General features: G+C 56.6%; 2 protein-coding genes across 7 annotated transcripts in view; one reads left to right on the top strand and one right to left on the bottom strand.

The window, feature by feature from the left end:
• IFT140 (intraflagellar transport 140) overlaps positions 1–27,041 on the top strand; it is an 83,474-nt gene that overhangs the window by 54,280 nt on the left and 2,153 nt on the right. For 5 of the 6 annotated variants that reach the window (XM_049902911.1, XM_049902913.1, XM_049902910.1 and 2 more), the window contains 11 exons: positions 17,317–17,494; positions 17,864–18,054; positions 18,668–18,763; positions 18,845–18,977; positions 19,189–19,332; positions 20,231–20,359; positions 20,485–20,667; positions 20,965–21,171; positions 21,439–21,651; positions 21,802–21,968; positions 23,068–23,209. In XM_049902911.1, the coding sequence (XP_049758868.1) occupies positions 17,317–17,494; positions 17,864–18,054; positions 18,668–18,763; positions 18,845–18,977; positions 19,189–19,332; positions 20,231–20,359; positions 20,485–20,667; positions 20,965–21,171; positions 21,439–21,651; positions 21,802–21,968; positions 23,068–23,209 (1,783 nt within the window). The remainder of the gene's footprint in view (positions 1–17,316; positions 17,495–17,863; positions 18,055–18,667; positions 18,764–18,844; positions 18,978–19,188; positions 19,333–20,230; positions 20,360–20,484; positions 20,668–20,964; positions 21,172–21,438; positions 21,652–21,801; positions 21,969–23,067; positions 23,210–27,041) is intronic. The other variant, XM_049902912.1, reaches the window with a different exon arrangement.
• TMEM204 (transmembrane protein 204) lies at positions 2,035–11,913 on the bottom strand. Its single transcript, XM_049902920.1, has 3 exons — positions 11,036–11,913; positions 7,691–7,846; positions 2,035–2,830 (listed from the first exon to the last, which is right to left on the bottom strand). Exons 1-3 carry the CDS (start codon positions 11,313–11,315, stop codon positions 2,586–2,588), a joined length of 681 nt encoding a protein of 226 aa, XP_049758877.1. The 5' UTR covers positions 11,316–11,913; the 3' UTR covers positions 2,035–2,585.

The raw sequence follows: 27,041 nt of genomic DNA, 5'->3' as shown, positions 1-27,041 counted from the left end.
AAGACCTTGATAAACAAACCCCTGTGACAACGGAATGGAAACACAGTGAAAACAGTTCCAGAAAAGCCTCTGAGCACAGGGCTGTCTGCAGCCCTTCGTCCCTGTCCTGGGAGAACGCACACAGGAGTTCTTCACAGGGCCCTGGGATGCATTTTCATTTCCAAAGGGCAGAAAAAAGTATTGAAGAGTGAGTGAAACCAAAACGGGGTGGGTGGCATGGGGATGAGTAATCAAGTAGCCTGAGCCATGTGCTCACTCATCTTGCAGGGATGGTTTCTGCAGCACAGAAAACAAAAACCAAACCCATTGCCATCGAGTCATTCCGGCTCATAGCAACCCTACAGGACAGGGTAGAACTGCCCCATAGGGTTTCCAAGGAGTGGCTGGTGGATTCGAACTGCCAACCTTTTGGTTAGCAGCCAAATGCTTAAACACTGCGCCACCAGGGCACAGAAAGTACCCCTCAAACAGCATGGGACCCCTGGCCTGTTGTCTTTCTAGAACATCCTCCACCTAGCCCTGTAGACTAGTGGCCATCGGGTACTGGGGTGGGCTGGGGCTTCGTGGCAGGGCATAGTCCTTCTCCACGCACGTTCCAACAGACGTAAACGTGACCACAGACTGACCGACCACATGGCCAACAGTTTAAACAGTCACATGTGTAACATGAGCAGAAACAATACAGCGTCTTAAATATTCCACTAGTATTTTTAAAAGTTATTTTTAGGGTGTGACTGGGAAAAGTCCATTCCAGGAATGCAGTTGCGTAGGAGGAGGGGTGTCTGTGTGTGCTCATCTGTGTATTGTGCAAGGGTCTCACCCTGGGTATTTCCACATTTTGTGCCGCGTCTTTGGGAGGTGGCCTGTCCATGCAAAGGCATGTCGCTGTGCACAGCTCCATGGAGAGCACCGGCCCCCATTCACCATTGCTCTAACGCTAACCTATTCGAGCAGCTTGGGTTCCCAGGCCAAACTGAAAGAGGGGACAGCCTGGGGCAGAGGAGGGGGCCAGAGGGGCCAGCTGCAGCCCCCAGCTCCAAGGGGGATCTCCTCACTTCGTGCCTCCGAATGACGGTAGGGTTGGCTGTGCAGCACAGGGCTGGTACCAGGGCCGGACCAAGGACTGCCAGGTGCCAGGCCCTGGGGGCTAGCATTCAACCCTGTGGTACGGATCGAGGGGTGTTCTCTTCAAACTGGGGTGCAATGGTTGATCCACCTTGTAGAGGGTTAGGGTTCCTGGGTGGTGCTTACCTACTAACCGAAATGTTGGCAGTTCAAACCCACCCAGAGGTGCCTTGGAAAACAGGTCTGGTGACCTGCTTCTGAAAGGTCACAGCCTTGAAAACCCCATGGAGCAGTTCTACTCTGTCACATGGGGGCACCGTGAGTTGGAATCGACTCAACAGCAACTACCAACAACAACTAGCTTAAGTGGAGTCCCTGGGCAGAGCAAACAGTTGACATGCTTGGCTGCTAGCCGAAAGGTTGAAGGTTCCAGGCCACCCAGAGGTGCCTCAGAAGAAAGATCTGGTGACCTGCTTCTGAAAAACCTCAGCTATTGAGACGCAATAGAGCATGGTTGTATCTGACACACATGGGGTCACTGTGAGCTGAAATTGACCTGACGGTGAATGGTCTGCAGGTTTCGGAAGAGGGTTGCTTAGTGCAGCAGCATGAAGGCATTCTGTAGCCACAAAGAATCTGGCTGAAGACACTGGGGGTTCTTCTGGGGAAAAGCGAGCCAATCTCTGCATTGTTTTCAAGCCAAGAGATTTGGTCCAAATGCTCCCTCCGCAGGCTGCCCGCCTGTCCCCAGACCTCAGAGAGCCTATTCAGGCGGGAGGGCTCCTGAGCTCAGGTCACTGGGGATGGGAACAAGAGTGTGAGTGACCCCACATGCTCCACCCGGCCTCACCAAGGGCTGTTCAACTCTTGTCTTACTTGCAGTATGCAAAAGTGACAGAAAAACAGGCCCAAGTCCTCTAACCCACGTGGTGGAAAGATGGAGGGTTAGGACACACGTTCTAAAAGACAGTGGTGAGAGGCCTGTGCTTTATTTTAACTTAGAAAAATAACCAGGAGCAAAATGTACACCAGGATGGCTCTGTCAGAAACTGCAGTGCTTGGGTTGTGAGTCCAGATTCACCAGGGGCACATCGTGGACATTTCTGGGGCATCTGCCTGGACATTCCACACCACCAACATAGCCTTCCACCAGCGATGCCCCTCTCTGAAGGAGCAGGATAAATTAACCCCACCCAGATGGGGCTGGTAGCCCTTCGCCTGCACCCCAATTCTCGTTCTTGTCAACACCTATGAAACACGTGCAGATGTGAAGCAATGGTGGCGGCAGCAAGACACTTTGTAGCACATTGAGCACGCAGATGCTCCCATATACATACCCTATGTATACCCATATATAACAGCAATGTACATGTGTGTCATGTACACGGACACACAGGTAACCCTTATCCCCTGCACCTCTGCACAGCAGTGAGGTGGCTCTGCAGCCCCTTGGTCTCTAGACAGTCTAACTGTTACACTGGACATTCAATGGCAGCGTCCTGAGAGGGTCCCTGGGACTATCAGCAGGGGGACTCCACGTAGTCGTTGTCCATCCCGCGGCGGAAGCGGGCCGTGAGGGAGCGGCGGATGACAATGACACGGGGCGCCATGCAGTCCTCCCTCCGGTGCAGAATGTTCCAGATGAGGACGGCTGCTGCCAGGGTGGCCAGGAGGCAGGCGCCAATGTTCAGGTAGCAAGACCAGGACAGGCTGGTGTAGGAGCCGATCCTGTAGAAGGTCACCAGCCCAATGACCAGGACGAAGCCTGCAGGGGAGAGAGGGCTGGTCAGAGACAAGGAGAAGGACTGTGGGGTGCTGGCCTCCCACCCTGGCCCCACCCTGGGGTGGTCCCCTTAGACTGAGGGGCCTTTGTTGGGTCTTGGCCAGGCCCTCTGGCCTGTGGTGGCAGTGGGGAGGGTGCCTGCACATGATCCTATGTCTCAATGAGATACCGGTCCCCCAGAATCACTTCCCGTGGCTGTGAGTTAGCGGGCAGCCTTTCCCAGTTGGCCTCCCCTCAGAGGCCACACCAAAACCTTGACGACTTGACAGATGACAACCCCTTCTGGGTTTTATAAATAATTCAAAGTGGAAGCAAGCACAGGTGTTCTCTACATCATGTCAGAAACAGCTCAGATGAGCGTTTAACTGAGTGCAGATTCCTGTTTAGAGGCATGTTCTCTGCTTTTGTCTTTTAGAGGAAATAGAGGTTTTCTTTAAAAAAAATCCAAACGGCCCAGCTTCAGTGTGCTTAGGGAAGAGGGTGGGGTCACACCCTCCCCCACCACCCCGGGGACGAGCTTCGGTCCAGTCTGGCGTGAGACTCCAGATGGCAGTGAGATGGGGCCAGCTATAGGGTGGGGTCCAGAACAGCCAAGTGGCAGGCTGTGGGGACACAGACTGTGTGGCCCCTGGAGCACACTCAGACACGGCTCAACTGTGCAGGAGGGGCACTGACACTGACAGCCGCTCCAAGGAAGGCCTTGTGACTCGGTCCCACCGAGGAAGGGGGCAGGAAGGAAACGAGACTGGACGTGGCATCTCTGCAGGCTGAACCACTGTGCCCGCCGCTACGGCTGCTCACAGGAAGGAGCTGTTTGCTTTGGAAATGGGAGCTGCTGAGCTGGGAACCACTCTGTGAGCAGGAGCTGGTATGTCTGCAGAAACATGGTGCAGGGTGGCACGGCCCAGACACCATCCCCAGGTCCCAAGTGGTGCTAGGGACTTGTATGCCATTGTTCTCCTAAAAGGACTTGAGGTGGCTTGCCCTCGACATCTTCGGTGAAGTGGGGACAGCAGGGGTCTGGTGAAAGGAGAGAGTCCACGAGAAGTGAAGCGGCTGCGCTGGAGCTGAGACTGCCCAGAAAACAAGGGACCTGCTGAGCCTCAGAGCCCCCCGGCCATCACCATGCAGGCATGCCCACATCCTCACCCTGACCCAGAGGGCGTTGTGTATGCGGGCAGCTGGAGCAGGCCATACTCCAAGCTGGCACCTTAGGGAGCTTGAACCAGATGTGAGCGTCTGACGCTCCCAGGACAGCAGCCTCTTGGAGCCCATCGACATGGTTGCCTGGAGGGTCAAGGGGCCAAGGCTTCGCCCTCTGAAGATCCAGCGTGAGCCTAGAGAGCACTCTGACTGACTCTCCAGTCTAAGCTGGAAGTGCTGTCCTTGGGCCAGACTCAGCGGGTCCTGGAGGGCAGGCATGGGGTGAGGTGCCCCGGAAACCAGGAGCAGGGAGAGAGCCCATGCCTTTAGGAAACTGGGAGCCTGGCCAGGCTGTGCCCTGCAAGACAGCGCCCACTGTGGGGGCAGGGGTGCCTGGCCGAACCTCCCTCAGGGAGCACTCACACTGGCTTGAGGGAACGTTCTGGAACTGAACTGACGGCTCCTGTGTGGGTGCTGTCCACAGGGCTTAGAGAGAATCAGCATGTAACCCTAGTGAGCATTTGTGACGATGCCCGGCCTCAGTGGCCCCTAGGGCGGGGCGGTCATTCCCGTGGTGTAGGCATGAGGGATGGCACTTGTCTGGGCTCCGTGGCCCCTCCAGCACACACAAACTGACGCTCTGATGTTCTCTCGCCCCTGCGGTCTGCATCAAACGAGCCCAGAGGCCCCTCTCCTGGGTGTCTTCCTGAAGCCCCCTCAGTGCTGCTTCGGCCACGAGAAGATGGGGCCTCCCGCAGCATGCAAGCTATGTGGCTTCACAGCGCAGAGCCCGGAGAGCTGGCCTCCACACACTGTCCTAGCGGCTCCCTCCAGGGGTCCAGGAGGTGGAGGGAGTGGGATCCATGGGGCGCCCATTCTGGCAGGTGCCTGTCCACAAGCTCAACCCCAGGTCCCCCAGCTGCCTACGTTCCTGTGGCTCCTTGGCATTCACAGCCCAATGAGAAGGGCTCCATGTACTGGGGCTGGATCGGCCAACAGACTGCAGCCAGCTAGCTCACACCCCAGACAGACCCCAGGAAGGAGAGAAAACCCCAATGTTCCAGGTCCACTACGCTCCTGAGCTTGACCAAAAGGGGAAAGGGGGAGGGGGAGAGACAGACCAAGAGGACTGACATGAAGCCTGCTGTGTGATGACATCTCGGACAGATAGACAGCAGAGGCACACCCCGAACTGCAGCCTTGCCTTGCTCTGTGGCCTGCAAAGGCCCAGGCCTGGTATCCCACGCAGCAGCTGCCTTGGGGCATGGGGTCAAGGGCTGCTGGCCCACCCTTCCTGACCACCTTGCCACCTTACTGTGGGGAGCTGGGTGTTGCAGGTCCTGAGTTCCCAATGGGAGCAGGAAAACGTGCCACTTCTCAGGTGATGGGATGGGGCAGAGGAAGGGGGAGAAAAGAATCTTCTGGGTATGAAGATAGATGGGAGAATACACTGGGAAATTCTGCAAAGAAACTGGAAAGAAGCACCACTGTGTATGGAGGCTGAGCGGGTTAGGGCTGTCATGGTTGTAGCTTCACCCCGATGTCACCCCCAGTGGGGGCAGCCAGCACCATGCAAGCATGGTCCTAGTCCCAGGAGCCTCTGTGGAGCAGACAAGTGAGGGAACAAGGCCATCTCCTTGCTCCAGAGCAGACGGGGACCTCCTTGTGGGTGGTTATACTCTCCCACCAGCTCGGGACCCTCCGAGTCCCTCGGAGACTCCAGAGCTCCTGTCCCCTCCTCTCTTGGTGAGCATCCTCCCCTGTGCCCACCCCCAGCGTGAGGACACAGCTCGGCTTGCACAACAGGTAGCGGCAGCATTTCCTGTCCCTGGAAGGATATCCTGGCGCCTTGCAGTCTCTCCCAACTGTTTAGAGCAGGCCGGGAAAGAACCTCGCTCTAAAATTAGCCCTGAGAAGAAAGTGCAATGCTGCTCCCGGGACTGTTTGTCAACGGAGCGCGTCTAAACAAGGCCTCAAGTTTCCTCACTGGAAAAACAAGCTGGAGGGGTGACAGCCGGGCCATGGAGGGCAGAAACAGCCCACCTGCCGGTCGTTGTCTGAACAGATCCTGGTCCGACCTTCCGGGGTTATATGGCCTTGGACTGCCGAGGGGAAGGCCCCGGAGGCTGGGCAGCGTTCCCTCTTCTTGGGGCCCCACAGGACATCCAGACTTTAGTCAGTGAGGCTGCCTCCCAGTTCTTTTAAAATGTATGCGTGATTTGGAAACAGCTCTGACTTGTTCTGAAATAGTTTGTAAGAAGCAGGATTCCACCTTGACGTGTCCAGGCCAGTGACATCCTCGTCGTCATCCCAAATTGAGAGTCTAAAGGAAGTTTCTTACGATGCACAGTGACCTGTGTGACTGCCATGCTAAAGGAGTTGTTTTCAAAAAGACGATCTTGATACTTCTGTTTCCTTTCTGCCACTAACATGTTTCTCTTCAGCCCAGCTACTTGGATGTCAGTGTCAGTAAAACCCAGGAAAGCAGTCTGTCTCACTCTTGCTCTCACTCTTGTCTCTGAGGGTGCAATGAGCAGAGCGGGTGATTTTCCTAAGCGGGCAGACATCTTGTGAAATGTATGTCTTCACCTGCAGTCACGTGGAGGATGGGGCAGGCAGAGACCATGAACTTCTGATCACCCTGCTCAGGACCACACCTCCCCACCCCACCCAGCCCTAAACACCCTGAGCAGGGGCAGCCGGGTTTGCAGTTGGGTAAACTGAAGCACAAGCCAGCTGAGGAATTGGCCCAGGCTCACACTGATGGTGTCAGGACAGAGTGCCATTCCAGTGCTTTCTGTGAAACTCGGCGTGGGCCGGGGCTGAGTGGCCACATCGGACGCAGAGCTTTCGTGCGAGGAGGCAGTCGATAGCACAGGAGAGCGAGGGCTTCCTACCCACCCTTGCGCTCTCCACTGTAGCTTCTACCTCAATGTGTCAATGCATCCTGGGTGCGATTCTTAAGAACTGTTAGCCGGAAGCTCACTGTTCCAAGAATGTCCACATCACACTTCCTGCCCGCCCCGCGCCCCCCCCCCCGCCCGCCACGGGGTGTCAGGTCTGTACATCCAGACCCTGGTGAGGATGAAAGACAGAGAAGGAAAGCTAACCAGCTGGGGGTTGGGCCCCCTCTGGCCCTGTATAGTGTGGCTTCACATGGCCCTGCCTCCACAGTGCATGGATGGAGCATCCCCCTGGGCCACCCAAGGAGCAGTACAGGCTCACCTCTGTGCAGCTGAGCCAGGACTGGGGCCTCATGCATGCCCTGACTCCCATTTGCAAACTAGGTGACCCACGCCTGCCATCTCCCACCTCCAGACCCCTATGCATGTGAGCCAGGGGTCAGCCAGTCTCAACTGTGGGCCCTGCCTCTGCCCACAGCAGGAACCAGTCTCCCCAAGCTGCCTCCTCATATATCGCCTTGGTGCCTAGTGGTACAAGAGCCCACACAGCCTCTGACACTCACTCCCTTGTCACAGTATGTTCCACACAGAGTTTAAAAAGGAGTGGATGTGTACCCATTGGCGCAAAGCTGGGTACGGGCAGTTCTGTCTTGCTTTCTCCTGCACGATGGGTGGGAGATGAGCCAGGGGTTGGTGGGAGCCCACAGCCCCTCCCCAGGCCATCTGTGCCCAGGTCCCCACCACGGTCCACAGCCCACCCAGCAGCCCACCCAGCCACCCACCCACAGGTACTCACTCGCCAGCTGGAATGCGGCAGCCATGGCCTCCTCCCAGCAAGGGTACTCGGGTGACAACAGTGGCAGGCCCACCAGCCCCAGCATGAATGTTAGCTGGCCCGCCGTGAGCGCCGCTGTGGCCACCAAGTTGCAGGCACGCATCATGTCGAACTGCACTGCAGGGGAGAGAGGCAGGTCAGCGCAGTTCACACCCTGCCTAAGTGTGCCCACCCTCAGCGGGACCATGCGTGTTGGAAAGAGCAAGGACCGTGCCTGCATCCACGCAGAAACACTTTGCAGAGCTGTCTGGAAGCATCTGCCCTTCACTGGTGCCTCAGCCCAGCCTCATAAGCAGGTGCCCACATGCCTCCTTGGCCACAGAACGCATGCATCAAAGGCCAGTGCTGGGGTTCCCACCCCACTGGGGCAGGCCTTCTGTGGTGACTTTAATCATCTCGGGAAAGCATGTCCCTAGTTGTGCACTTTCTGGGCCCGCATTCTGCCCCTGCCCATAAAGGGGAACACAGAGGGGCCATACACTAGCAGAGCTGGGGTCCTGTTCACTGTCATTTCGCCTGGGATGCAGCACCGGCGTGCAGGCGCCATGTAGGGGTCTCAGCAGTCGTCAGGGGCCGTGCCTTGGAGGTGGGTGTTATCACCCACCAAGTGATGATCCTTACAGGCAGCATGAGCGACTTGTCCACGGTCACTCGCAGCCACTGAGGGCTGGATCCGGACCTGTGGCCTTTCTCCCACTCTTCTGCCAAAACCACGTGCCCTGCCTGCAACAGAGCCAGGACCCCTCATCCTCTGATGCTCTGTCCTGCCCCTGGTGCTCCGAGTGAGGTGGGCAGGGCTCACAGGGGCAACGGGGACAGACCACAAGGGGGCACTGCCTGCAGGGAACAGAGCCGGCTACAGCTCTGTAGCAGAGAAACCTCTCCCCTAAATGAGATCTGAACAGAATCCCAGCTCAGTGGTGATAAAACAGCACTTTTACAGTATATACCGATGGTGTACACCAGCAGCATACGCTTACAGGTCCAGTTAACTTTGAAGGCTCCAAAACAGACCACAGCGAGCAGAGCCAAGACATCAGGATACTGAGGGAAAGCAACTGTCTGTGTTGTCCTCAGCTTTGAGTTTGTTTCTGTAGTGTGTTTTGGATGAACAATATTGAGAAAATCCTGATCCATGCCGGGCCACACATCCACTCTTCGTGAGCATCCCTCTCCCTCCTAGCCTTCATGTGTCCATTGTCTGAGTGCCGTCTAGATACTCTGAGGATGTGGCTACTGTGACAGACGGTACGTGAAGTGGCATCCTCACTACCCTGGCTGGGATTAGGGACAGAACCACGGGACTGTCCGTACCACAGGACAGACGTGCTTCCCCAAGAAGTGCTGAGCATGGGTTTCCAGTACCCAGGAAGATGTATCACTTCTGTGAGTGTGAGCACACATGCATCATCCAGGGTCCATGCCAAGGCCTCATAGGGCTGCCCTCTGGACTCGGTTAGACCTGAAGCAGGTGTGGGCTCCTGAGGAGCTGAGGCGGGAGTGGGCTGTAAGGTGCAGAGGATGCTCCAGGCATCCTGGTCTGCATTCCAAGCCAGTCATGGCCCCAGGCCACCAGGGGCTGAGCCACGTGGCCTGCAGCCAAAGCCAGTGGAGAGACCCTTCTGTTCCCTGAGGAAGTGTTCACTCAGGGCAGCTTTGTCCATGCCGTGCTGAGTCACGGGAACTTGGGGAACATCCTGTCAGCGGCCAGCATCTTCTGTTCAGCCTTCTTCACGAGAAGCTCCTGTTGACATTTCTGTTGTTTTGAACAGATACTGGCTGTTCAGAATCCACAGGGCCGCTGCATGTGTATGCTGGGCTAGTAGTGGAGATGTTTTCTAATTGCCCAAGGAGCTCATGTGGTGGTAGGGAGCAAACCAGATAGGTGGGGACAGGTGAGGGCAGGTGGGGACAGGTGAGTCCCCTGAGGGATTCTGAGGAGACAGGTAAGCAGAGTACCACAGGCCTTCAGAGGTGAGAAGTCAGGCCTATGGGGGCTCTGGGGGTTGCAATGTGGTCACAGGGAGCCATCCCAGTTGGCACCTCAGGGACACCTCACGCACAGTGAAAGAGAAGGAGGAGCGGGGCTTTGCAGTGGGGGGACTGATGATGTGGCATCGACCTGTGGGGACCCATGAAGGCTCTTGAGTAAGAGGGGAAGATCTGGTAGTATTCAGGCCTGGTTGGTGGGGAATACTCGAGGTGATAAGGCCTCAGCCTGTGGACCACAGGGGCTGGGCAGGAATGGTTGATGCACAAAATACCCCAAAGGCAGCATTGCCAACCCCTGCCCGGGGACTGGTTGATGGTAAGAGATGGAAAGCAGGGACTGGAGCCTCCAGAGGGACAGGTGTTGTTGGCAGGTGGACAGACGCAGGGTTGAGGCCAGGGGGCCGAGGGGCTTAGGAGGCAGGCCAGACAGGGAACAGGAGACCCACAGCTGGGCAGTGCATGGGTGCCAGGCTGCAGTGGGCCCGCACCCCTGTGCCCCCGTGCACCAGGCTGCACTTGAACCTCTCCGCTGCTCCCCCGTGACCTGTGACATGGCATGGTGGTCCCCACATACAGGGTCCGTGGGCTCTGAGCCCACAGCAGGCATGGGGACAGGTCTGTGGTGGCCCGTCCCATGCACATACAGCCCCACTGTGTTGTTTTACAGCCTCTGGGAAGCTGTCTGGAAGCACCAACAGCTCTCACTGCCCAGGCACTTTCTTAAGGAGAGGTGTGGTTAGGACGTCCATGATGCTGTTGGGCGGCACTGAAGCCCTGGGTACCTGGGCCGTCACGGGGCCTGCATCTCAGTGATATGGTGCCAGTAACAGGTCCCTCCCAGCTTCCAGAGCAGCCAGGGGGCCCTGTGACGCAACGGCCCATCAGGGGCTACCCTGCAATGGAGGTGGGAGCTGGGGGTCCCTACCCACCTGTGTTGTCCCCACCTGCCACTCCGGCCCTCCCCCTTTGGTCTAAATCTGTCCTCCGTGACCCCACACTGCCCACTGCCTCAGAGACCCCAACAGGCGTAGAAACAGCACAATTCCGTAAACTCCCTGTGGACTTTTACTCCTTAAAAATACTTATTTTCAACTGAGAAACGTGTTTTCCCAGACTTGACGGAGGACCATCCCCCAGGAGGAGCCCCCACCTTCTAAGCCTACTGCTCATTCAGGAGGGATGGGGCAGGTGGTGGCCTACAGTCCAGGCCAGGGATTGGGAGAGTCAGCAGTCACCCCCTCACCCGTCCCCCCCCCCCCAGACACGCCTCCACCTGCCTCCCATCTCCTGTTCCCCTTGGCCCCTGAGACTTACGTTTGACGGTGCCCCGAGCCTCCTGGAAGCCGGCCACCTCAGAGCCCCAGCTCAGGGCCTCACACTCATGCTCATCAGCCAGCAGGGGCCTAGCACCGGGGCCCGGCCCCCTGTGCGCCCTATCCTGCAGCCAGCAGGCCCTCCAGAGCCCCACGCTGCGCCGGCGCCCATCCTCCAGCGTCTGGTGCACCCAGTTGGGAGTGAAGGCCGCCGCGTTGTTGAGCACCAGGGAGATGAGGGCCGCCAGCACAGCCAAGGCCACAAGTTTCTGGATGGTCATTGCTGGCGGCCGCGCTGTCTGCTGTGCAGGAAACCCAAAGTCTGGGCCTCTGTGGGGCGCCAAGGGGACTGAGCGGGTGTTGGGTGGCTAGAGGACGTCGCCGCTCATTCTCGGGGCTGCGCGGGGCTCAGTGGGGCCGTGAGGTCCCCACACGTGATGCCGCTCACCCGGCTTCCTGCACCTGGAGCAGGGCCAGGCCAGTGCAGGGCACCGTTGCTGAGATGCCCATCCTGAGGAACCAGGGACGGTGAGGGCCCAGGGTCCTGTGTGGTCTTCCTGGGATGCAGGGACAAGGCCAGCGGCAGCTCTTCTCACCTGCTGTAGGCAGCAGTAAAGAAAGTAGCTCAGAAGCCAGCAGCAGGGGTGTCTGCCCCAGCCACACTCCCTGGACCAGCCTCTCGTGGGCCACCACGGAGAGCCGCTGAGATGGGCAAGGGTGCAGCAACCGGCGGACCACGCCTATGTCCTCTCCTGGAGTCACCACTGCAAGGTGCTGGTCCCGGAGGCACCGGGCTGCTGCGAGGAAGTGTGTGTGCTGGTGTGTGTGGTCTCTTGCCCTGTCTCTCAGCAGAGGGGAAATGTTTTTTTTGAGGCTGTTTTTGGTGAGCTGAGGGCGTAGCCAACTGCAGCAAACAGCAGCTCTGCCGGCCAGACACCAACAGGATGTGCTTCCTGGGAGGAAGGGCTGGCGCCACACGAAGCTGCCCCCCACCCTCACGCCTCACGTTCTGGAGCCCAGCACACGGCTCTCAGGTCCCACACTCTGGTCAGCAGCCACGCAGGACACCCCACGCACAGGGCCTGCCCTGGTGTCTACTGTCACCACAGAGGGTCACACATGGTGATGCCCTTAAGACAGGGTGGGGACAAGTCACCCCCAGATCTGACGGGGACGGGGAGGGACAGCACACCATGTCTGATGCGTGCATGAGATCTCAACCAGGGTCTTCCCGCGCTGGCACATAGCAGGTGGGCACTGAGCAGCCTTCGCGGACCATCAGTCTTGAAGAGCCTTTGTGCTGATTGCTTGTAGGGGGGGTCACTTGATTAGAATTTTTTCCATCAGACTTGTAATGGATGTGGCAGCTGAGAGTCTGCCCCCGTTGTGCTCAAAGTTCCTGTCCCCTCTGCCTGCTTCTCTGGGTCAGCTTCTCTGCGCATTGGTCTGTCTGCTCTCACATACCCTGTGTTCATCCAAAGAACCTCCAGTCCCCCCGCCCGCCATATCCCCTGTGTTGGCCCAGGGATGCCCCAGGCCCCCCAGGCCCCTCATGTTGACCCAGGGACACTCCAGGCCTCCCATTCTGCCCTTGTTGACGCAGGGATGCCCCAAGTCGCCCACACCCGACTGCCCGTGGTCCCTCCTAGGGGCCTCTGGGGCCCTAAGTTCCCAGGGCCAGGACTGCCTGGAGAAGAGGTTAGATCCCTTGGCTGTTCAGCAGCGTGGCTTGTCTACAAGCACTTCAGTGACTGATTTCCAATAAAACACGTGGGTCCAGATCTGGAGGGCATGCTGCCCACACCCCAGAAGGAGCCCAGCCAGCTCTTTCCTCCCTTCCTTCAGGCCAGTGGAGGCCAGGCCAGACCGGGCCCTGCTCCTGGTCAGCCCACTCTGGAGCCCCACCCTGCCCCCCGCCACTGCCCTGGATGGGGGTACTTCCATGTGGCAGTCCTGCCAGGGTGCAGGACCCTCAGCAGGTCCCTGCATCAGCCACCCCCGATACACACTCTGAGGCAGCTCCTGCCGGTGGCCACTGGGTCCTTGGTTCCAGCCCGAGTAGCTAACTGAGCCAGGAGGGGCCCCTCCACAGACTTGACCCTGCCCTTAGGCAGGACTGCTGCTCCCACGTCATCCCTGTTACTGGGGGACACTGAGGCACTGGTGGTGAGCACCACCCTCCCGCTATGTTATGCCCCTGGCCTTGCTGACTGGGCCAGCCTTTCTTCTGCCCACACATCTGCTATTAAGAGACAGAGGACGATGGGGAGGCCAGGCCTCAGTGTGCCGGTTGTGCAGTAGGACACCAGCATGATCCTCCAGTTGCCAGCAGCCCTGACTGGGGAAGGGTCTCCACACTGCAGCTCAGAGGGGCCTGCATGGCCAACAGTTTCACAAAGGACAGATTCTTCCAGAAAGTAGGCCCATCCCCCACCACCCCATCTACATTTCATTTGTGGCCTCTCAGGCTTGATGAAGTGCAGATGTGAGTTACTGCACAGACTGCTCGGAAACAGGAAGTTTGCTGAGGTAGGTGGAGACTCACGGGTGTCTATGTCTCGGGATTTACGTGGGTGTACAGGCCCTAGACTCCAGGGCCAGAGTCCAGCATTCCTGAGCTAGGGCATTCCGTGGGGAATGCCTCAGGAATGGCTGTGCGCCTGCAGATGTTCCTATCCTTGTTTAGCATCTTCCCTTAGTTCTGAGTTCGGCCAGGTGGAGCAGGCCACCCTCCCCTTGGTCCACCCACGTCCTCGCCTCCCCCCCACCCTGAAGCACCACTCGGTCTTCCTCATTTGGTGGCGTGAGTTCCTGGGGAGGAGGGAGGTGGTGGCACCTTGTTGCTCTGGGGGCAGAGTTCTCCACTGCTCACGTGCACACAGCATGTCCCGTGGCTTCAGCCCTGGGATGCACCCCCTAGGGCCAGCCTGTCCTTTGGGGAGACACACAGCTTGGGACACACATGTAGCCACACCCAGGCTGCTCTGCCTGTTAGAGGATATGAGCCATTTGTGTTCAAGAGTCAACAGCTGCGGTGCTTAGCATGCCTCCTAACTCAACCTGAGGACAGAGAGTGGGAAAGACTAGTGTTGCGGTACCTTGCCTCGTACAAAGAAAGTACTTGAGGGCAGAACATGGTTTTTTCCTGAAGCCACTGGACAAGCAAACGGAAGAAAGACACCAGCTTTCCTGAGCCCACCTTGGGCCTTCGACCCTCTCCGGATGCACCTGGACAGCGTGGGACATGCCTGGACAGTGTCAGTGCTGTGGGCTTGTTAAGCTGAGTGGGATTGTAAGGTGCCTGCCAGCCTCACAGTGACAGCTTCTTATCTGAACTCTGCATCCAAAAGATGGAGACAGCACATCGGCCTCCTGGAGAAAGGGCAGTGTGGGGTGGCAAAGGGTGTTGCTGATCCGGGGTCAGCCAGCAGAGTGGTATGATCACTGGATTGTGTGGGCTCAGTGCTCAAGGAGCCCAGCAGTGTCGGGGAGCAAAGGTTCGCCCCGACCAAGGGCTTGGAACAGAGGTTGTAAAGCATGTCACACACACACAGGCACACTCATACATGCACACATACACAGGCACACGCACGCACGCACATGACCCCCGCAGAAGCCCACCCCGTGCCGTGGGGCCTGACCATGCGTGTTGCCCAGAACGAGAGCACCATGTTTCCTCGGGCTTCACTCCCACAGGCAGCAGCCATCAGGGGTGGTCGCAGTCACACAGCATCCTCCCGTCTATGCCACACCCAGCAGAATGCCAAGCGTTAGGGGTGCATGCACTGACAGAGGACCTCACCTGCATGGGGACACTCACGTGACACCTGTCCGCAACACCCGGGTCCCAGTGTGGCGTGTCCGACTCCACTGTGCTGAGGGCCCGAGGGGTGGGCCACTGCTGTCACCCACAGGGGACAGACCTGCAGCCATGCTCGCTCAGGAGACCCCTGCCCTGTGTACACCCCGCCTCTCCACTCTCCAGACAAAGGGGAGGAGTTCCTGTAGTGACCAGGTGGGAGGGAGGCAGCCACCAGCCCCGACCACTGCCGGACTTCCTTTTGCAGAGGCCTGGGTTTTTTCTTTTCTTGGGCAAGAGCAGCCTTGAAATGCGAGGGGAGGGGCCTCAGGTCAGCAGGCCACCCAAGAACATGCTCTGCCCGTCCCGCTCTGCCCTGCTCGGGGCAGCACGTGTCACACCCCCAACATCAAGCCATCTTATCCTCAGGGTGTGTAGGAGTGTGAGAGTGTGTCTCTTTGTGAGTGTGTGCATGCACGTGAGGGTGTGTCCCCATGTGAGTGTGTGTGGCACTGCTGGTGCCAATAGTAACAGGAAGAGGTACTCAAGGTAGACAGAGATAACCCAGAAGGAAACTGTATTTCTCTTGCTCCCTCCCCATTAGCCATCACACTGAGCTGTTTGAAAGACCTCTTTGTCCAAGAGCAGTGGGCTCAGTGTCTGCATCTGAGGACCAGGCCCAGCAGTGTCCAGAGAAGCTGGGAGCTGTGGGAGGACGAGGGCCCTCGGGTGGAGGGGCTGGAGGCACACCGTTTCCCCTGTCCATGTGTTGCACCATTTGCCCACAAGCCATGTGCCACCCTGGTCCCCATGAGCCTTACACCAAGCCCAGCAAATAGAGGACTCCTGGCAGAATCCTGGATCAGCACCCTAAGGGCAAGGAGCATGCGCGCATCAGGGAAGCTTTAAAAGAGAACACACAGCGTCACTGCCAGTGAGGCCACACGTGCCCTGGTGGGGCTCACCCACACGTGCCTGTTCTGTGCACATATAAGCAGCCACATTCTTGACCTCATGAGACCATCCGTGTAGGTGAAGGGTGAGAAGGCATTACAGAGCGGACGAGCCTGTCCTCATGGTCGCAGGGCCTAGTCAGATTTGAACTAGCCTGTCCTCGTGATCCCGGGGCATAGTTGGATTTGAACCAGCCTGTCTTCGTGATCTCAGGGCCTAGTCAGATCTGAACCAGCCTGTCCAACTTCCCCACCCGCACTGCCCCTGGACCCCCGGCACAGGCCGAGGGAGACTGAGGCCCCGGGAGATCTCACCCCTCGGACGCCACCCTCTGACAGGGGAGGGAGACAATACCAGCCCCTTCTCCCTGCGGAGCCTGCTCTTTGGAGGGGCTGACCAGGAGCTTCCACACATCTGCTCAGGCCAGAAGCAGGAGGCACTGCTGTTGACACAATTGTGTGTGTATGTTTGTGACTGTGTGTATAGTGTACGTATGAGAAACTGTCTCATGTAGTGTGTGAATATACATGTGTGACTTTTTGAGTGTGTGTATGTGACTGTACAATGTGTGTGAGACTGTAGTGTGAATGCCTGTATAGTGTGTGAGACTAGTATGAATGTGTGAGCACAGGAGTGTGTGAACATATGTGACTATAGTGTATGAGTGAGTGTGAATATGTGTGCTTATGTGGCTGTATGTGTATATTGAGTGTTTCTAGTATGTGCGTGTGTATGTGAGTGTGTGTACGGTGTGTGTGTGTGTCCATATTCGGCTGTGTGTATAGTGTGTACATGTGATTGTATGTGACTGTATAGTGAGTGTAAGAGTGTGCTTATGTGGCTGTGTGTATTTTGAGTGTGTATATAGTGTGTGTATATATAGTGAGTGTGTGTGTATGTGACGGTGTATACAGTGAGAGTGTGTGTGTATACTGTGTACATGTAATTGTGGTTAGCAAGTGTATACATATGTGACCATATAGTGAGTGTGAGAGTGGGTGGCTGTGTGTGTATAGTATGTGAGTATGGTGTATGAATACATACATATGTGACTGTGTAGTGAGTGAGTGTGAGAATGTGCTTGTGTGACTGTATACCGTGTGAGATAAAGAGGAGCTGGGCTGAAGGAAGATGAGCAAACACACAGGAGCCAGAGTTTGGCCATCTGGACAGGACAGCTGTGTTTTTGGTCCCCTCCCCCAAGGTCTGCAGGACTGTAGGGGGGACCTGGTGAAAAAGGTGGGGTCTGTGTGCCCCAGGCTGCAGGAGCAGTGAAAGTGGCACCCACCCGTGGCCCAGAAACGGGGGCTCTGAGACGTGCCCCCAGGGCCTCACTTCTGAGTCCTCTCGGGGACAGGAGTGGTGACGGCAGGTTTGCAGGTTTGCCATGTGGTGGGATGTAGCATGGGAAGGGCCCAAGCATCACTCCAATACACCCCTTCCTGGCCTGGCATGTTTGTAGAGCAGAGGGAGGGGGACATGCAGCCAGAAGTAGTCCATGGCCACCCAACAGCTACCCTGTCCCACAGCGAGGCCGTCTGGGAAAACATGGCACGCATGTGTGTGAAGACTCAGCGGCTAGATGTGGCCCATGTGTGCCTGGGGAACATGGGCCACGCCCGTGGAGCCCGAGCCCTACGAGAGGCCCAGCAAGAACCTGAGCTGGAGGCCCATGTAGCCATGCTGGCGGTGCAGCTGGGCATGCTGGTGAGCAGACGGGCAGACAGACACTATCAAGGGGCAAGGATGGCAGGGTGGGGCCTGTAGGGAGGGGCAGAAGGTGTGGCTGGGAGGGCTCCATGGGAGCCAAGGAGACAGGTTGGTTTAGAAGTTAGTCTCTCTCTCTGTCCCTCCCTCTGTCTCCTCTTTTTTCTGTCTCCTTCCTTTTTCTACAGATACCTGGTCTCATTGCCCTGGCTGTGCATGGTTTCTTATCCACATGTGTGGTCTTCCTGCATCCTTGCCTGTTCTTGACCCTGCTCATCCCCATCCTTGTTGCGTGCTCAGCATCTTTGTTGTGAGCCTGCCCTCCCCGCCTGGCCATGTGGTCTCTGATGCTGGACTCATGCTCTGCAGGAGGATGCCGAGCGGCTATACAAGAAGTGCAGGCGCTACGACCTCCTGAACAAGTTCTACCAGGCTTCAGGCCAGTGGCAGAAGGCTGTGGAGGTGGCTGAGTGGCACGACCGTGTCCACCTGCGCACCACCTACTACAACTATGCCAAGCACCTGGAGGCCAGCGCTGACTGCAACCTGGCCCTCAGCTAGTGAGCAAAGACGGAGGAGGGAGATCTGGGGCCCCCAGGGCACGGCATGCAGCCACACCATACTCGACTCTGATGTTTCCAGTCTGCTTCTCCACCTGGGCTGAGTGTGGCACCTTCAAGGTGCAGAGTGGCATCTTGGGCCAGTGGCAGCCCCATTGAGGGGGCTTCTGAGGGAGCATGCATTGGTAGCATTGGGGACTCGGGAGACGGGCCACCCTTTGAGCTGACCTGGCCTTGGTTGTTAAAGAGGCACGCCTTCCCTGAGGCCTGGTGTCAGCTGTGCGCACTAATACCAACTTGCTGGTGGGGCCCGGGGCCTGTGAGGAGAGGTGTGCCTGCGTTGTCAGGCAGCACGCTCACATGGCATCAACCCCGCCACTGACTGGGCCTCCCCAGACAGGCTGTCCTTACTGAGACCCCCAACATGGGGTGCATGTTGGGAGCACAGAGAGGTGGCCCCCACAGTCATCCATGGGTGCCACAGGGACCCCTGCCACTGAGCTGCAGCCCTGACCACCACCCAACCACGGCCTGGAAATGTCTTGCGGCATGACTGCCCCCAGGCACTCAGCTGTCAGAGACTAAGGCCTCTGTCTGCCCCCCACACTCCCAGCTATGAGAAGTCAGATACCCACCGCTTCGAGGTGCCCCGGATGCTGGTGGAGGACCTGCAGTCCCTAGAGCTGTACATCAACAAGATGCAGGACAAGTAAGCACAGCCCGGGCAGGGAGGGAGATGGAGGCGGGTTCACGGTGGGAAGTGGGCTCAGAGCTCCTGGCTGCCCCGCAGGGTCCTTTGGCGGTGGTGGGCACAGTACCTGGAAAGCCAGGCGGAGATGGATACGGCACTGCGATACTACGAGCTGGCACAGGACTACTTCTCACTGGTGCGCATCCACTGCTTCCAGGGCAACACCCAGATGGTGAGCACCTCACACAGGGCCACCACAGGGAGCCTGGGGGGCAGCCTGGTGTCATCTGTGCAGCTGGGGAGCCTGGGGGGCCAGCCTGGTGCAGGTGGGGAGCCTGGGGGGGCAGCCTGGTGCAGGCGGGGAGCCAGGGGGAGGCAGCCCGGTGCCAAGCCACCCAGACGGGGAGCCTGGGAGTGGGCCAGCCTGGTGCCGTTCTCCACAGGCAGCTGAGATTGCCAACAAGACAGGGAACTGGGCGGCATCCTACCACCTGGCAAGGCAGTATGAGAGCCAGGAGGAGGTACGGCAGGCCGTGCACTTTTACACACGGGCGCAGGCCTTCAACAATGCTATCCGCCTCTGCAAGGTGGGTGGAAGGTTCCAGAAAGCTCCCTTTTGGCTGGGCGGGCAGGCGGGACTTCCCTGAGGGACTTGCGGGTACACAGGAGGGGGCGGAGCTGTAGCTGCACCCTCATCTCTCCTCACTCGGCCACCCCCCCTTGCTTGGCAGCCTTGTCCCTGTCCCTCTTCCCACCCCCGCCCCTCCTCAGTATCAACCACATCTCCTAGTGCTCAGGGCTCCTGTCCCAGCTCTGTGAACAGGCCTGGTCCTTCGATCGAGCATGTGGACAATGCATCTATGTGAGCATCTGTGGCCATTGTAACAGAGCACCATAAAGTGGGTGCTTAAAACGCTAGAAACGTGTTTTCTTACAGTTCTGGAGGCCGAAGTCCAAGTTCAGGTTGTGGGCAGGGCTAGGCTCCCTGTGAAGGTTCTAGGGAGGGCCCTTTCTTTTCTCTTCCAGCTTCTGGTGGTCCGAGGTTTCCTTTACTTGTGGCCACATCACTCCACGCCATCTTCCCTGTGTCCCTGTCTCTGTGTCTCTTCTTACACAGACACCACTCACATAGGACCAGGCCCCCCCCCCCACTCCAGCATAAATGCATGCTAAGCTAGCTGATAACGTCTGCAAAGACCATATTTCCAAACAGGGTCCCGCTCACAGGTGCAGGGTTCGGACCTCAATGTGTCTTTTGGGGGGACACAATTCAATCAGTAACAGCACCCATAAAAATGTTCCAACCCTGGTCTCACCTCTGGCGACGCTTCAAGTGTGGACACCCCTCGAGGCAGGCGTTTCTTGCTATGCTTCCTACAATAGAACAGTGGAGGTGCTTCTGACATTTCTGGTCCATAGCCTGCTGCACACTGTGCCCCTCCCAGGCGTCATGGTCACAGGCACGCACATGTCCACCCCCCTCAGGAGAACGGCCTCGATGACCAGCTTATGAACCTGGCCCTACTGAGCTCCCCGGAGGACATGATTGAGGCAGCACGCTACTACGAGGAGAAAGGGGAGCAGATGGACCGGGCGGTTATGCTGTACCATAAGGTGGGCGCTACCCACTAATGCCTCCACATTGGCCATGGGGCAGGCAAGAGGGGCCAGGGGCTGGAGGTGGTCCATGCTCGGACTGTGGCCAGGCCAGTGGTCCTCAGACCGAGCTGTGTCTGCAGGCCGGACACTTCTCCAAGGCCCTGGAGCTGGCCTTCGCCACCCAGCAGTTCCTGGCCCTACAGCTCATTGCTGAAGACTTGGATGAGAAGTCAGACCCCACGCTGTTGGCCCGCTGCTCAGATTTCTTCACTGAGCACGGCCAGTATGAGAAGGCTGTGGAGCTGCTGCTGGCGGCCAAGAAGGTGCCAGAACAAATGCCCCTCTCTAAGAGAATGCTGTTACACACACAAAGGAAAGCAATGGCTGGTGCCCCTTCCCTCCCACAATGAATGTGGTGGTCTCTATGTCCGGCCCCTCTGCTCTGTCCTTGTGTTACCATCAGGGAAGCCCCCCACCTGAGGCAGGGTTCTAAGTCTCCAGGGTGGCCCATCCCGCCCTTCCTCGGTGGACTCAACTTCCCTGGTGGGAGGGGTGGGGGAGCGGGGTCCACGGCCCCCTGCAGCCCCAGTCACAGCCCACTGTGGTCCTGGCCCCCACAGTACCATGAAGCCTTGCAGCTCTGCCTAGAGCACAATATGACCATCACCGAGGAGATGGCTGAGAAGATGACTATCTCCAAAGACTCCAAGGACCTGTCAGAAGAGGCGCGGCGGGAGCTACTGGAGCAGATCGCCAACTGCTGCATGCGCCAGGGCAACTATCACTTGGCCACCAAGAAGTACACCCAGGCCGGCAGCAAGCTGAAGGTGGGTACTGCTGGGGGACCAGGGGCTGGGGGGCCAACAGCAAGCTGAAGGTGGGCACTGCCCGGGGGCCACGGGCCTCGTTCTCACAGTCGCCTGGACTTACGTCATCCATCAGCTTTGACCTCCAGCTTCTAATTGCACGGTGGGAGCTACTCGGCCTTATGGGGCTGGCAACAGCTGAGCCAGTGTCTCTCAGCAGGGCCCAGACTCCCCACACCCAGCAACTGTTCTGGCTGGATCCCTAACAAGCCTGTGATCCCTGTCTAGGCCATGAGGGCATTGCTCAAGTCTGGGGACATGGAGAAAATCGTGTTCTTCGCGGGTGTGTCCCGGCAGAAAGAGATTTACATCATGGCGGCCAACTACCTGCAGTCACTGGACTGGCGGAAGGAGCCGGAGATCATGAAGAACATCATCAGCTTCTACACCAAGGGCCGAGCCCTGGACCTCCTGGCTGGCTTCTATGACGCCTGTGCCCAGGTGTCACCCTCCTCAAGGGGCACTTGGGGCTCTGGAGATGGGGTTGTGGACCCCCATGGGCTCCGGGCAGGGCTTGTGGTTGGGTGCGGAGGGAGGTATAGAGGGAGGCGTGGAGCTTCATCAGGGGTTCTGAGGGCCCTGTCTGTGCAGGTGGAGATTGACGAGTACCAAAACTACGACAAGGCCCACGGGGCGCTGACTGAAGCTTACAAGTGCCTGTCCAAGGCGAAAGCCAAGAGCCCCCTGGATCAAGAGGCCAAGCTGGCTCAGCTGCAGGGCAAGATGACGCTGGTGAAGAGGTTTATCCAGGCCCGGAGGTGTGTGGCACAGGTGCCTGTGGAGCTGCCAGGCCCCCCGCCTGCACTTGAGGTCCCCTGGCCCTGTCCTGGAGGGGTGCCACATCACTCAAGCGCTGTCATTCAGGGGGCCCCTAGAGACTCTGGTGGAGCTCCTTTGGGGGACTGCCTCAGAGCCCATGCCACGTGCTCATTTGGGGAGGTTGTCCAGAGACAGCTCAAACCCACAGAGAGAGAAATCGGGGCGAGGGGTGGGTGAGGCAGCTCTGGGTCAGAAAAGGCCTGTCTGTGAGGAAGAGCTTTACACCTGCTCAGGCGCATGCAGGAATCCACAGTGGCAGGCCATGGTATGAGCTCTTCCCCTCCCCCTCCTTCCAGGCTCCGTTTTCTTGCCGCAGACCAAGTCCCACCTCCAGCTCCTGGCTCCACTCACTAGCTCATCCTCCATCCCCATCCCTTTTCCAAGCCCCATCAGTCACCATGCCCAGCCCTGCGTTTCCCTGGAGCATGCCTCCTGTCCCCACCCCTTCCTCAAGTCCCCGGGGTTTCTGGTCCCCAGGCTACAGGCTCCAAGCCCTGCTGGCCATGCCCTGGAGTCCTTGTGCCCTTCCCCATGTCCATGAGCATATCCTTTGGCCAACAACCTTCCTCCCAACACCCAACGTGCCCTCCACTGTGCCCTGGGCAGGGCTGTGCTCACAAACCTTCATCCCCACGTGCCTCTGTGGGACCCCCTGTCCCCACACACTGTACCCTGGACGAGGCTGTGCTCACAAACCTTTGTCCCCATGTCCCCCATGGGACCACCTGTCCCCCCCACACACACACACTTGCCCTGGGCAGGGCTGTTCTCACAGACCTCTGTCCCTATGTGCCCTCATGAGATCCCCGTCCCCCAACACTGCCCTAAGCAGGGCTGTGCTCATGGTCCTCTGTTCTGAGTCAGTACTGAGTGATCAGTAGTGACCAGCTGAATGAAAACATCTAATTCATGAGAATTTCTTTCATAAAACGTTCATCCCACCTACTTCCGGAAGCCCCTCCTCTAGAGTCAGGAAACCCTCTGATGGGGCAGCAACCCAGGCTCCTGGGTGAAAGCTGAGCGTGTCTCCGCCCATAGGATGTACCTGGAGGACCCCAAAGAGGCCATGCGGCAGTGCGAGCTGCTCCTGGAGGAGCCAGACCTGGACAGCACCATCCGCATCGGGGACGTCTACGGCTTCCTGGTGGAGCACTTCCTGCAGCTGGGGGAACACCAGGCGGTGAGGGCCAGGGCAGGCTGTGGACCGGTAGAACCTGTCACCCCTGGGTGGAGAGGGCCCCCAGGCCACGGAGGGCCAGGGCAGGCTGTGGGCCGGTAGAACCTGTCACCCCTGGGTGGTGAGGGCCCCCAGGCCATGGAAGGCCTGGGCGGGTTGTGGGGTGGAACTTGTCATCCCTGGGTGGTGAGGGCCCCCAGGCTGTGGGCAGGCTGCGGGCTGGTAGAACCTGTCACCCCTGGATGGTGAGGGCCTGAGGCCAGGCTGCAGACAGACTGTGGGCCAATAGAACCTGTCACCGCTGTGTGATGAGGGCCCGAGGATCAGGCTGTGGGCAGGCTGTGGACCAAGAGAACTGCTCATCCCCCGGGAGCCCACCCACAATGGCTAGACAATCAGCCTGCGGGTATTGGGGGCACCATGGAGGAGGAGCCCCACCTGGTTTGGGGGTTTTTACCTTTCTTACTTTGAAATAATTTCAAACTGAGAAGTTGCAAAACTAATAGAACTTAGGTTCACCAGTTTTTACTGCATTGCCACATTTCATCTTTCTCTGTATTTACTTAGGAAACCCTGGTGGCACAGTGGTTGAGAGCTAGGGCAGCTAACCAAGAGGTTGGCAGTTTGAATCCACCAGCTATTCCTTGGAAACCCCCACAGGGCAGTTCTACTCTGTCCTATAGGGTTGCTATGATCAGAATCGACTTGATGGTGGTGGTTTTGGGGTTTTTTTATGTGTATTTACTTAAGCTCTCTTATATATGAGTGGGCCCTTGGTGGTGCAGTGGTTAAAGCGCACTGCTGCCAACCATAGGCCAGTGGCCGAAACCCACCAGCAGCTCCATGGGAGAAAGATGTGACTTCCATAAAGATCACAGCCTTGGAAACCCTTTGGGCAGTTCTCCTCTGTCCTATGAGGTGCTAGGAGTCGGAATTCACTCACCAGTTGTGGGTTTGGTATTTGGTGATATACAAAATTTCCTTCTGACCGTTTGAGAAGCACAGTGTCTCACTGCTCATCCACCATTAGTGAGCACCCCTCACAGCGGGCACACTCAGCCACCAACAGACCTTACGGGCAGGAAGCCATACAATGATGGACACTCCTCTCTGGCCCATGTGATGTGTTCATTCCAACGTGCTGTGCTACATTGTGTCCCCCGACCCCGTGCTCACTTGTTGGGTCTCTTCATTGTCCTTTTGTCTGAACAGTCCTTTGTCATCCACAACGTTGATATGTGAGAGAACCCAAAGTGGTTGCCATCTAGTCAATTCTGACTCATAGCGACCCTACAGGACAGAGTAGAACTGCCCCATAGGGTTTCCAAGGAGCAGCTAGTGGATTCAAACTGCCAACCTCTTCGTTAGCAGCTGTAGCTCTTAAACCACTGCAACAAGTCAGTTATTTTCCAGAATGTTCCTTGGTTAGGGTGTATCGCCATGTCCTCAAGAGCAGGTTAAGGCATGCATCCCAGGCGGATGACTATGTAGGTGGTGCTGCATCCTCCCCAGGGCTCACCTGAGGCCCCCGTCTATATCTATCCCCGTGAAGCAGGTGTTTGCTCCCCGAGTCACGCATGGTGTTGGCTGGTTTCTCTGCTGCATGATGCCTGACAACCATGCAAGGGTCCAGCACTTCTTCTGAAGCACCCTCCCTAGACTGATTCTCACCCAAGCCAGTCTCCATGGGATAACTGCAAAACGCCATTGTCCAACTGAGCCCCGTTCAACACGGTTCCCAGTCAGCCTTCAACTTAAGAAAGCTTCTCCCTCTCCCTCGTTCCATCTGTCTATTTATTACCAACATGGACTCATGAATTCCAATTTTAGTCAGGGGTTATAATTCCTTACTGTCCTCATTGTTTCCAAATTTTAAAAACTAGATTATAGAAATTTTCAAATGTGTGCAAGTAGAGAACAGTTTAATGAACCCCCATGTACCAGTTACCCAGTTATCAACATTTTTCCAAGTTTGTTTCATCTGCTCCCTCCTACCAAGCTTCCTTTGAATAGCTTTATTGTGTTATAATTTACACACAGTAAAGCACGCCCATTCTGAGGATGCAGCTGGAGGGTTTTGATGAGCATTCGCCTACCCACACATCCAGCTTTAGACACTCCATCACCCTGAAAGGTCTCTGGTGCCACTTTCCTATCAGATCCCCACTGTACTCATGGCCCCAGCCAGGCACTGATCTGCTCTCTGTTGCCATGTTTTGCCTTTTCTAGAATCTCCTACAAATGGAATCATACAGTATGTAGTCTTTGCACCTGGGTTCTTCCACTTAGTACATCTCTGAAATACATCTGTGTGTTGTTATCAGTAGTTCTTCCGTTTTATTGCTGAGTCGTATTCCCTTGTGGAGATGGACCACATCTAGTCTAGCCATTCCTCTGTCGAACCTTTGAGTTGTTTCCACTTTTTTGGTTATTATAAATAACGTGACTGTAGGCATTTGATGACAAGTCTTTGCGTGAACATAGGTTTTCACATCGCTTGGGTAGATGCCTTGAAGTTGTTTTGCTGGTTCATATTGTTTAGCTTTTTAAGAAACTGCCAAACTTTGAAAAGTGGCTGGTCATCTTGCATTCCCACCAGCAGTATATGAAGGTTCCAGTTGCTCCACATCTTCATCAACACTTGGTATTGTCAGCTGTTTTAATTTTAGCTGTTGTGGGCATGTGGTGGTTATCTCATTGTGGTTTTAATTTGCACTTCTCTAATAATCACCGATGTTGAGTATCTTCGCATGTTTCGTTGACCACTTGTATATTTTCTTTTGTGTATTTTCCGTTCTTTGGCCCCTGTTGCATTATTTGTAGTTGAGTTTTAAGAGTTCTGTATACATTCTGGATAAAAAGCCGTTTGTTTATATCCCTAGTAATTCTTTATCACGGACATTGTGACTAATCCACTGTAGAGACTCCGGATTCTGTTATGCTCCTCCAAAAAATATTGCTTTTGTTTATTAGGCAGTCATTGTTACGCAACTCAGAGTACAAACTTGCCTCTGTGGTGGATAGTGGTTGAAATCCCTGTTCAGCGTCTTCAGCTTTTGTCAGGCTTCTTGGCATCTCCCCTCCCACCACTACGTGCATAGTCCATAGCCAACCAGAGATTTGGGCAGAATTTATGCTCAGGATTTGGGCTTCCCCTGTATGACTCCCCTTTCCAATGCCTTTCTCTCACATTCCAGCTCTTGTGGTTGACCCAAATTATGGTTCTTTAAGCCCTGGTGGTTCAGTGGTTAAGAGCTAGGGCTGCTAACCAAAAGGTCAGCAGTTCAAATCCACTAGCCACTCCTTGGAAACTCTATGGGGCAGTTCTGCTGTGTCCCATAGGGTCACTATGAGTCAGAATCGACTTGATGGCATCAGGTTTTTTTGGTTTTTTTTAAGCCAGTAAGAGTTTGGGCTTCTGCGTGGGACTTTTCACTGCCCACAGTGGCCTGACTGGGGCCTGCCCAGAGGCAAAGTCATAACAAGCTAGAAATATTCCAAATTCCCTTCTTCCAAGTGTTGACTCCCCTCCAGCTTCTGCCTATTTGTAGTTGTTCCCCAGGGCCAGTTTATGAGTTACTCCACCATTACAAGGCTCTCCTCATTCTTTGTCAATCACAAGTCTGTTATAGTCAGCAGAAAACATTCCACCTGGCTGCAGGTTCCCTTCATGTTCCAAAGTATTCCACCCAGGCCTTGTTAAAACCCAGGAGCTCCACTGCAGCATCTCCTTCTGCTAGAAGTCACATTTCCCCAGCAGATGAAGTCCTAATGAAACTACAGTGACCCCAAGAAACCTCTCTGCCTCTTCCTAAGTACTCACACACCAAGGATT

The sequence above is a fragment of the Elephas maximus genome, chromosome 12, assembly GCF_024166365.1.
Source record: "Elephas maximus indicus isolate mEleMax1 chromosome 12, mEleMax1 primary haplotype, whole genome shotgun sequence".
In the NCBI taxonomy this organism is placed as follows: domain Eukaryota; kingdom Metazoa; phylum Chordata; class Mammalia; order Proboscidea; family Elephantidae; genus Elephas; species Elephas maximus.
Note: the sequence above shows the minus strand (reverse complement) of the source record. Positions and strands in the feature narration are given on the sequence as shown.

Excerpts from the sequence above, each read along its gene's own strand:
- TMEM204 (XM_049902920.1), bottom strand. The coding sequence starts at position 11,315 with ATGACCATCCAGAAACTTGTGGCCTTGGCTGTGCTGGCGGCCCTCATC. Across the intron at positions 7,847-11,035 it reads GGCTCGGGGCACCGTCAAAC|TGCAGTTCGACATGATGCGT; the intron begins GTAAGTCTCAGG and ends TCTCCCCTGCAG. Across the intron at positions 2,831-7,690 it reads TGCCGCATTCCAGCTGGCGA|GCTTCGTCCTGGTCATTGGG; the intron begins GTGAGTACCTGT and ends TCTCCCCTGCAG.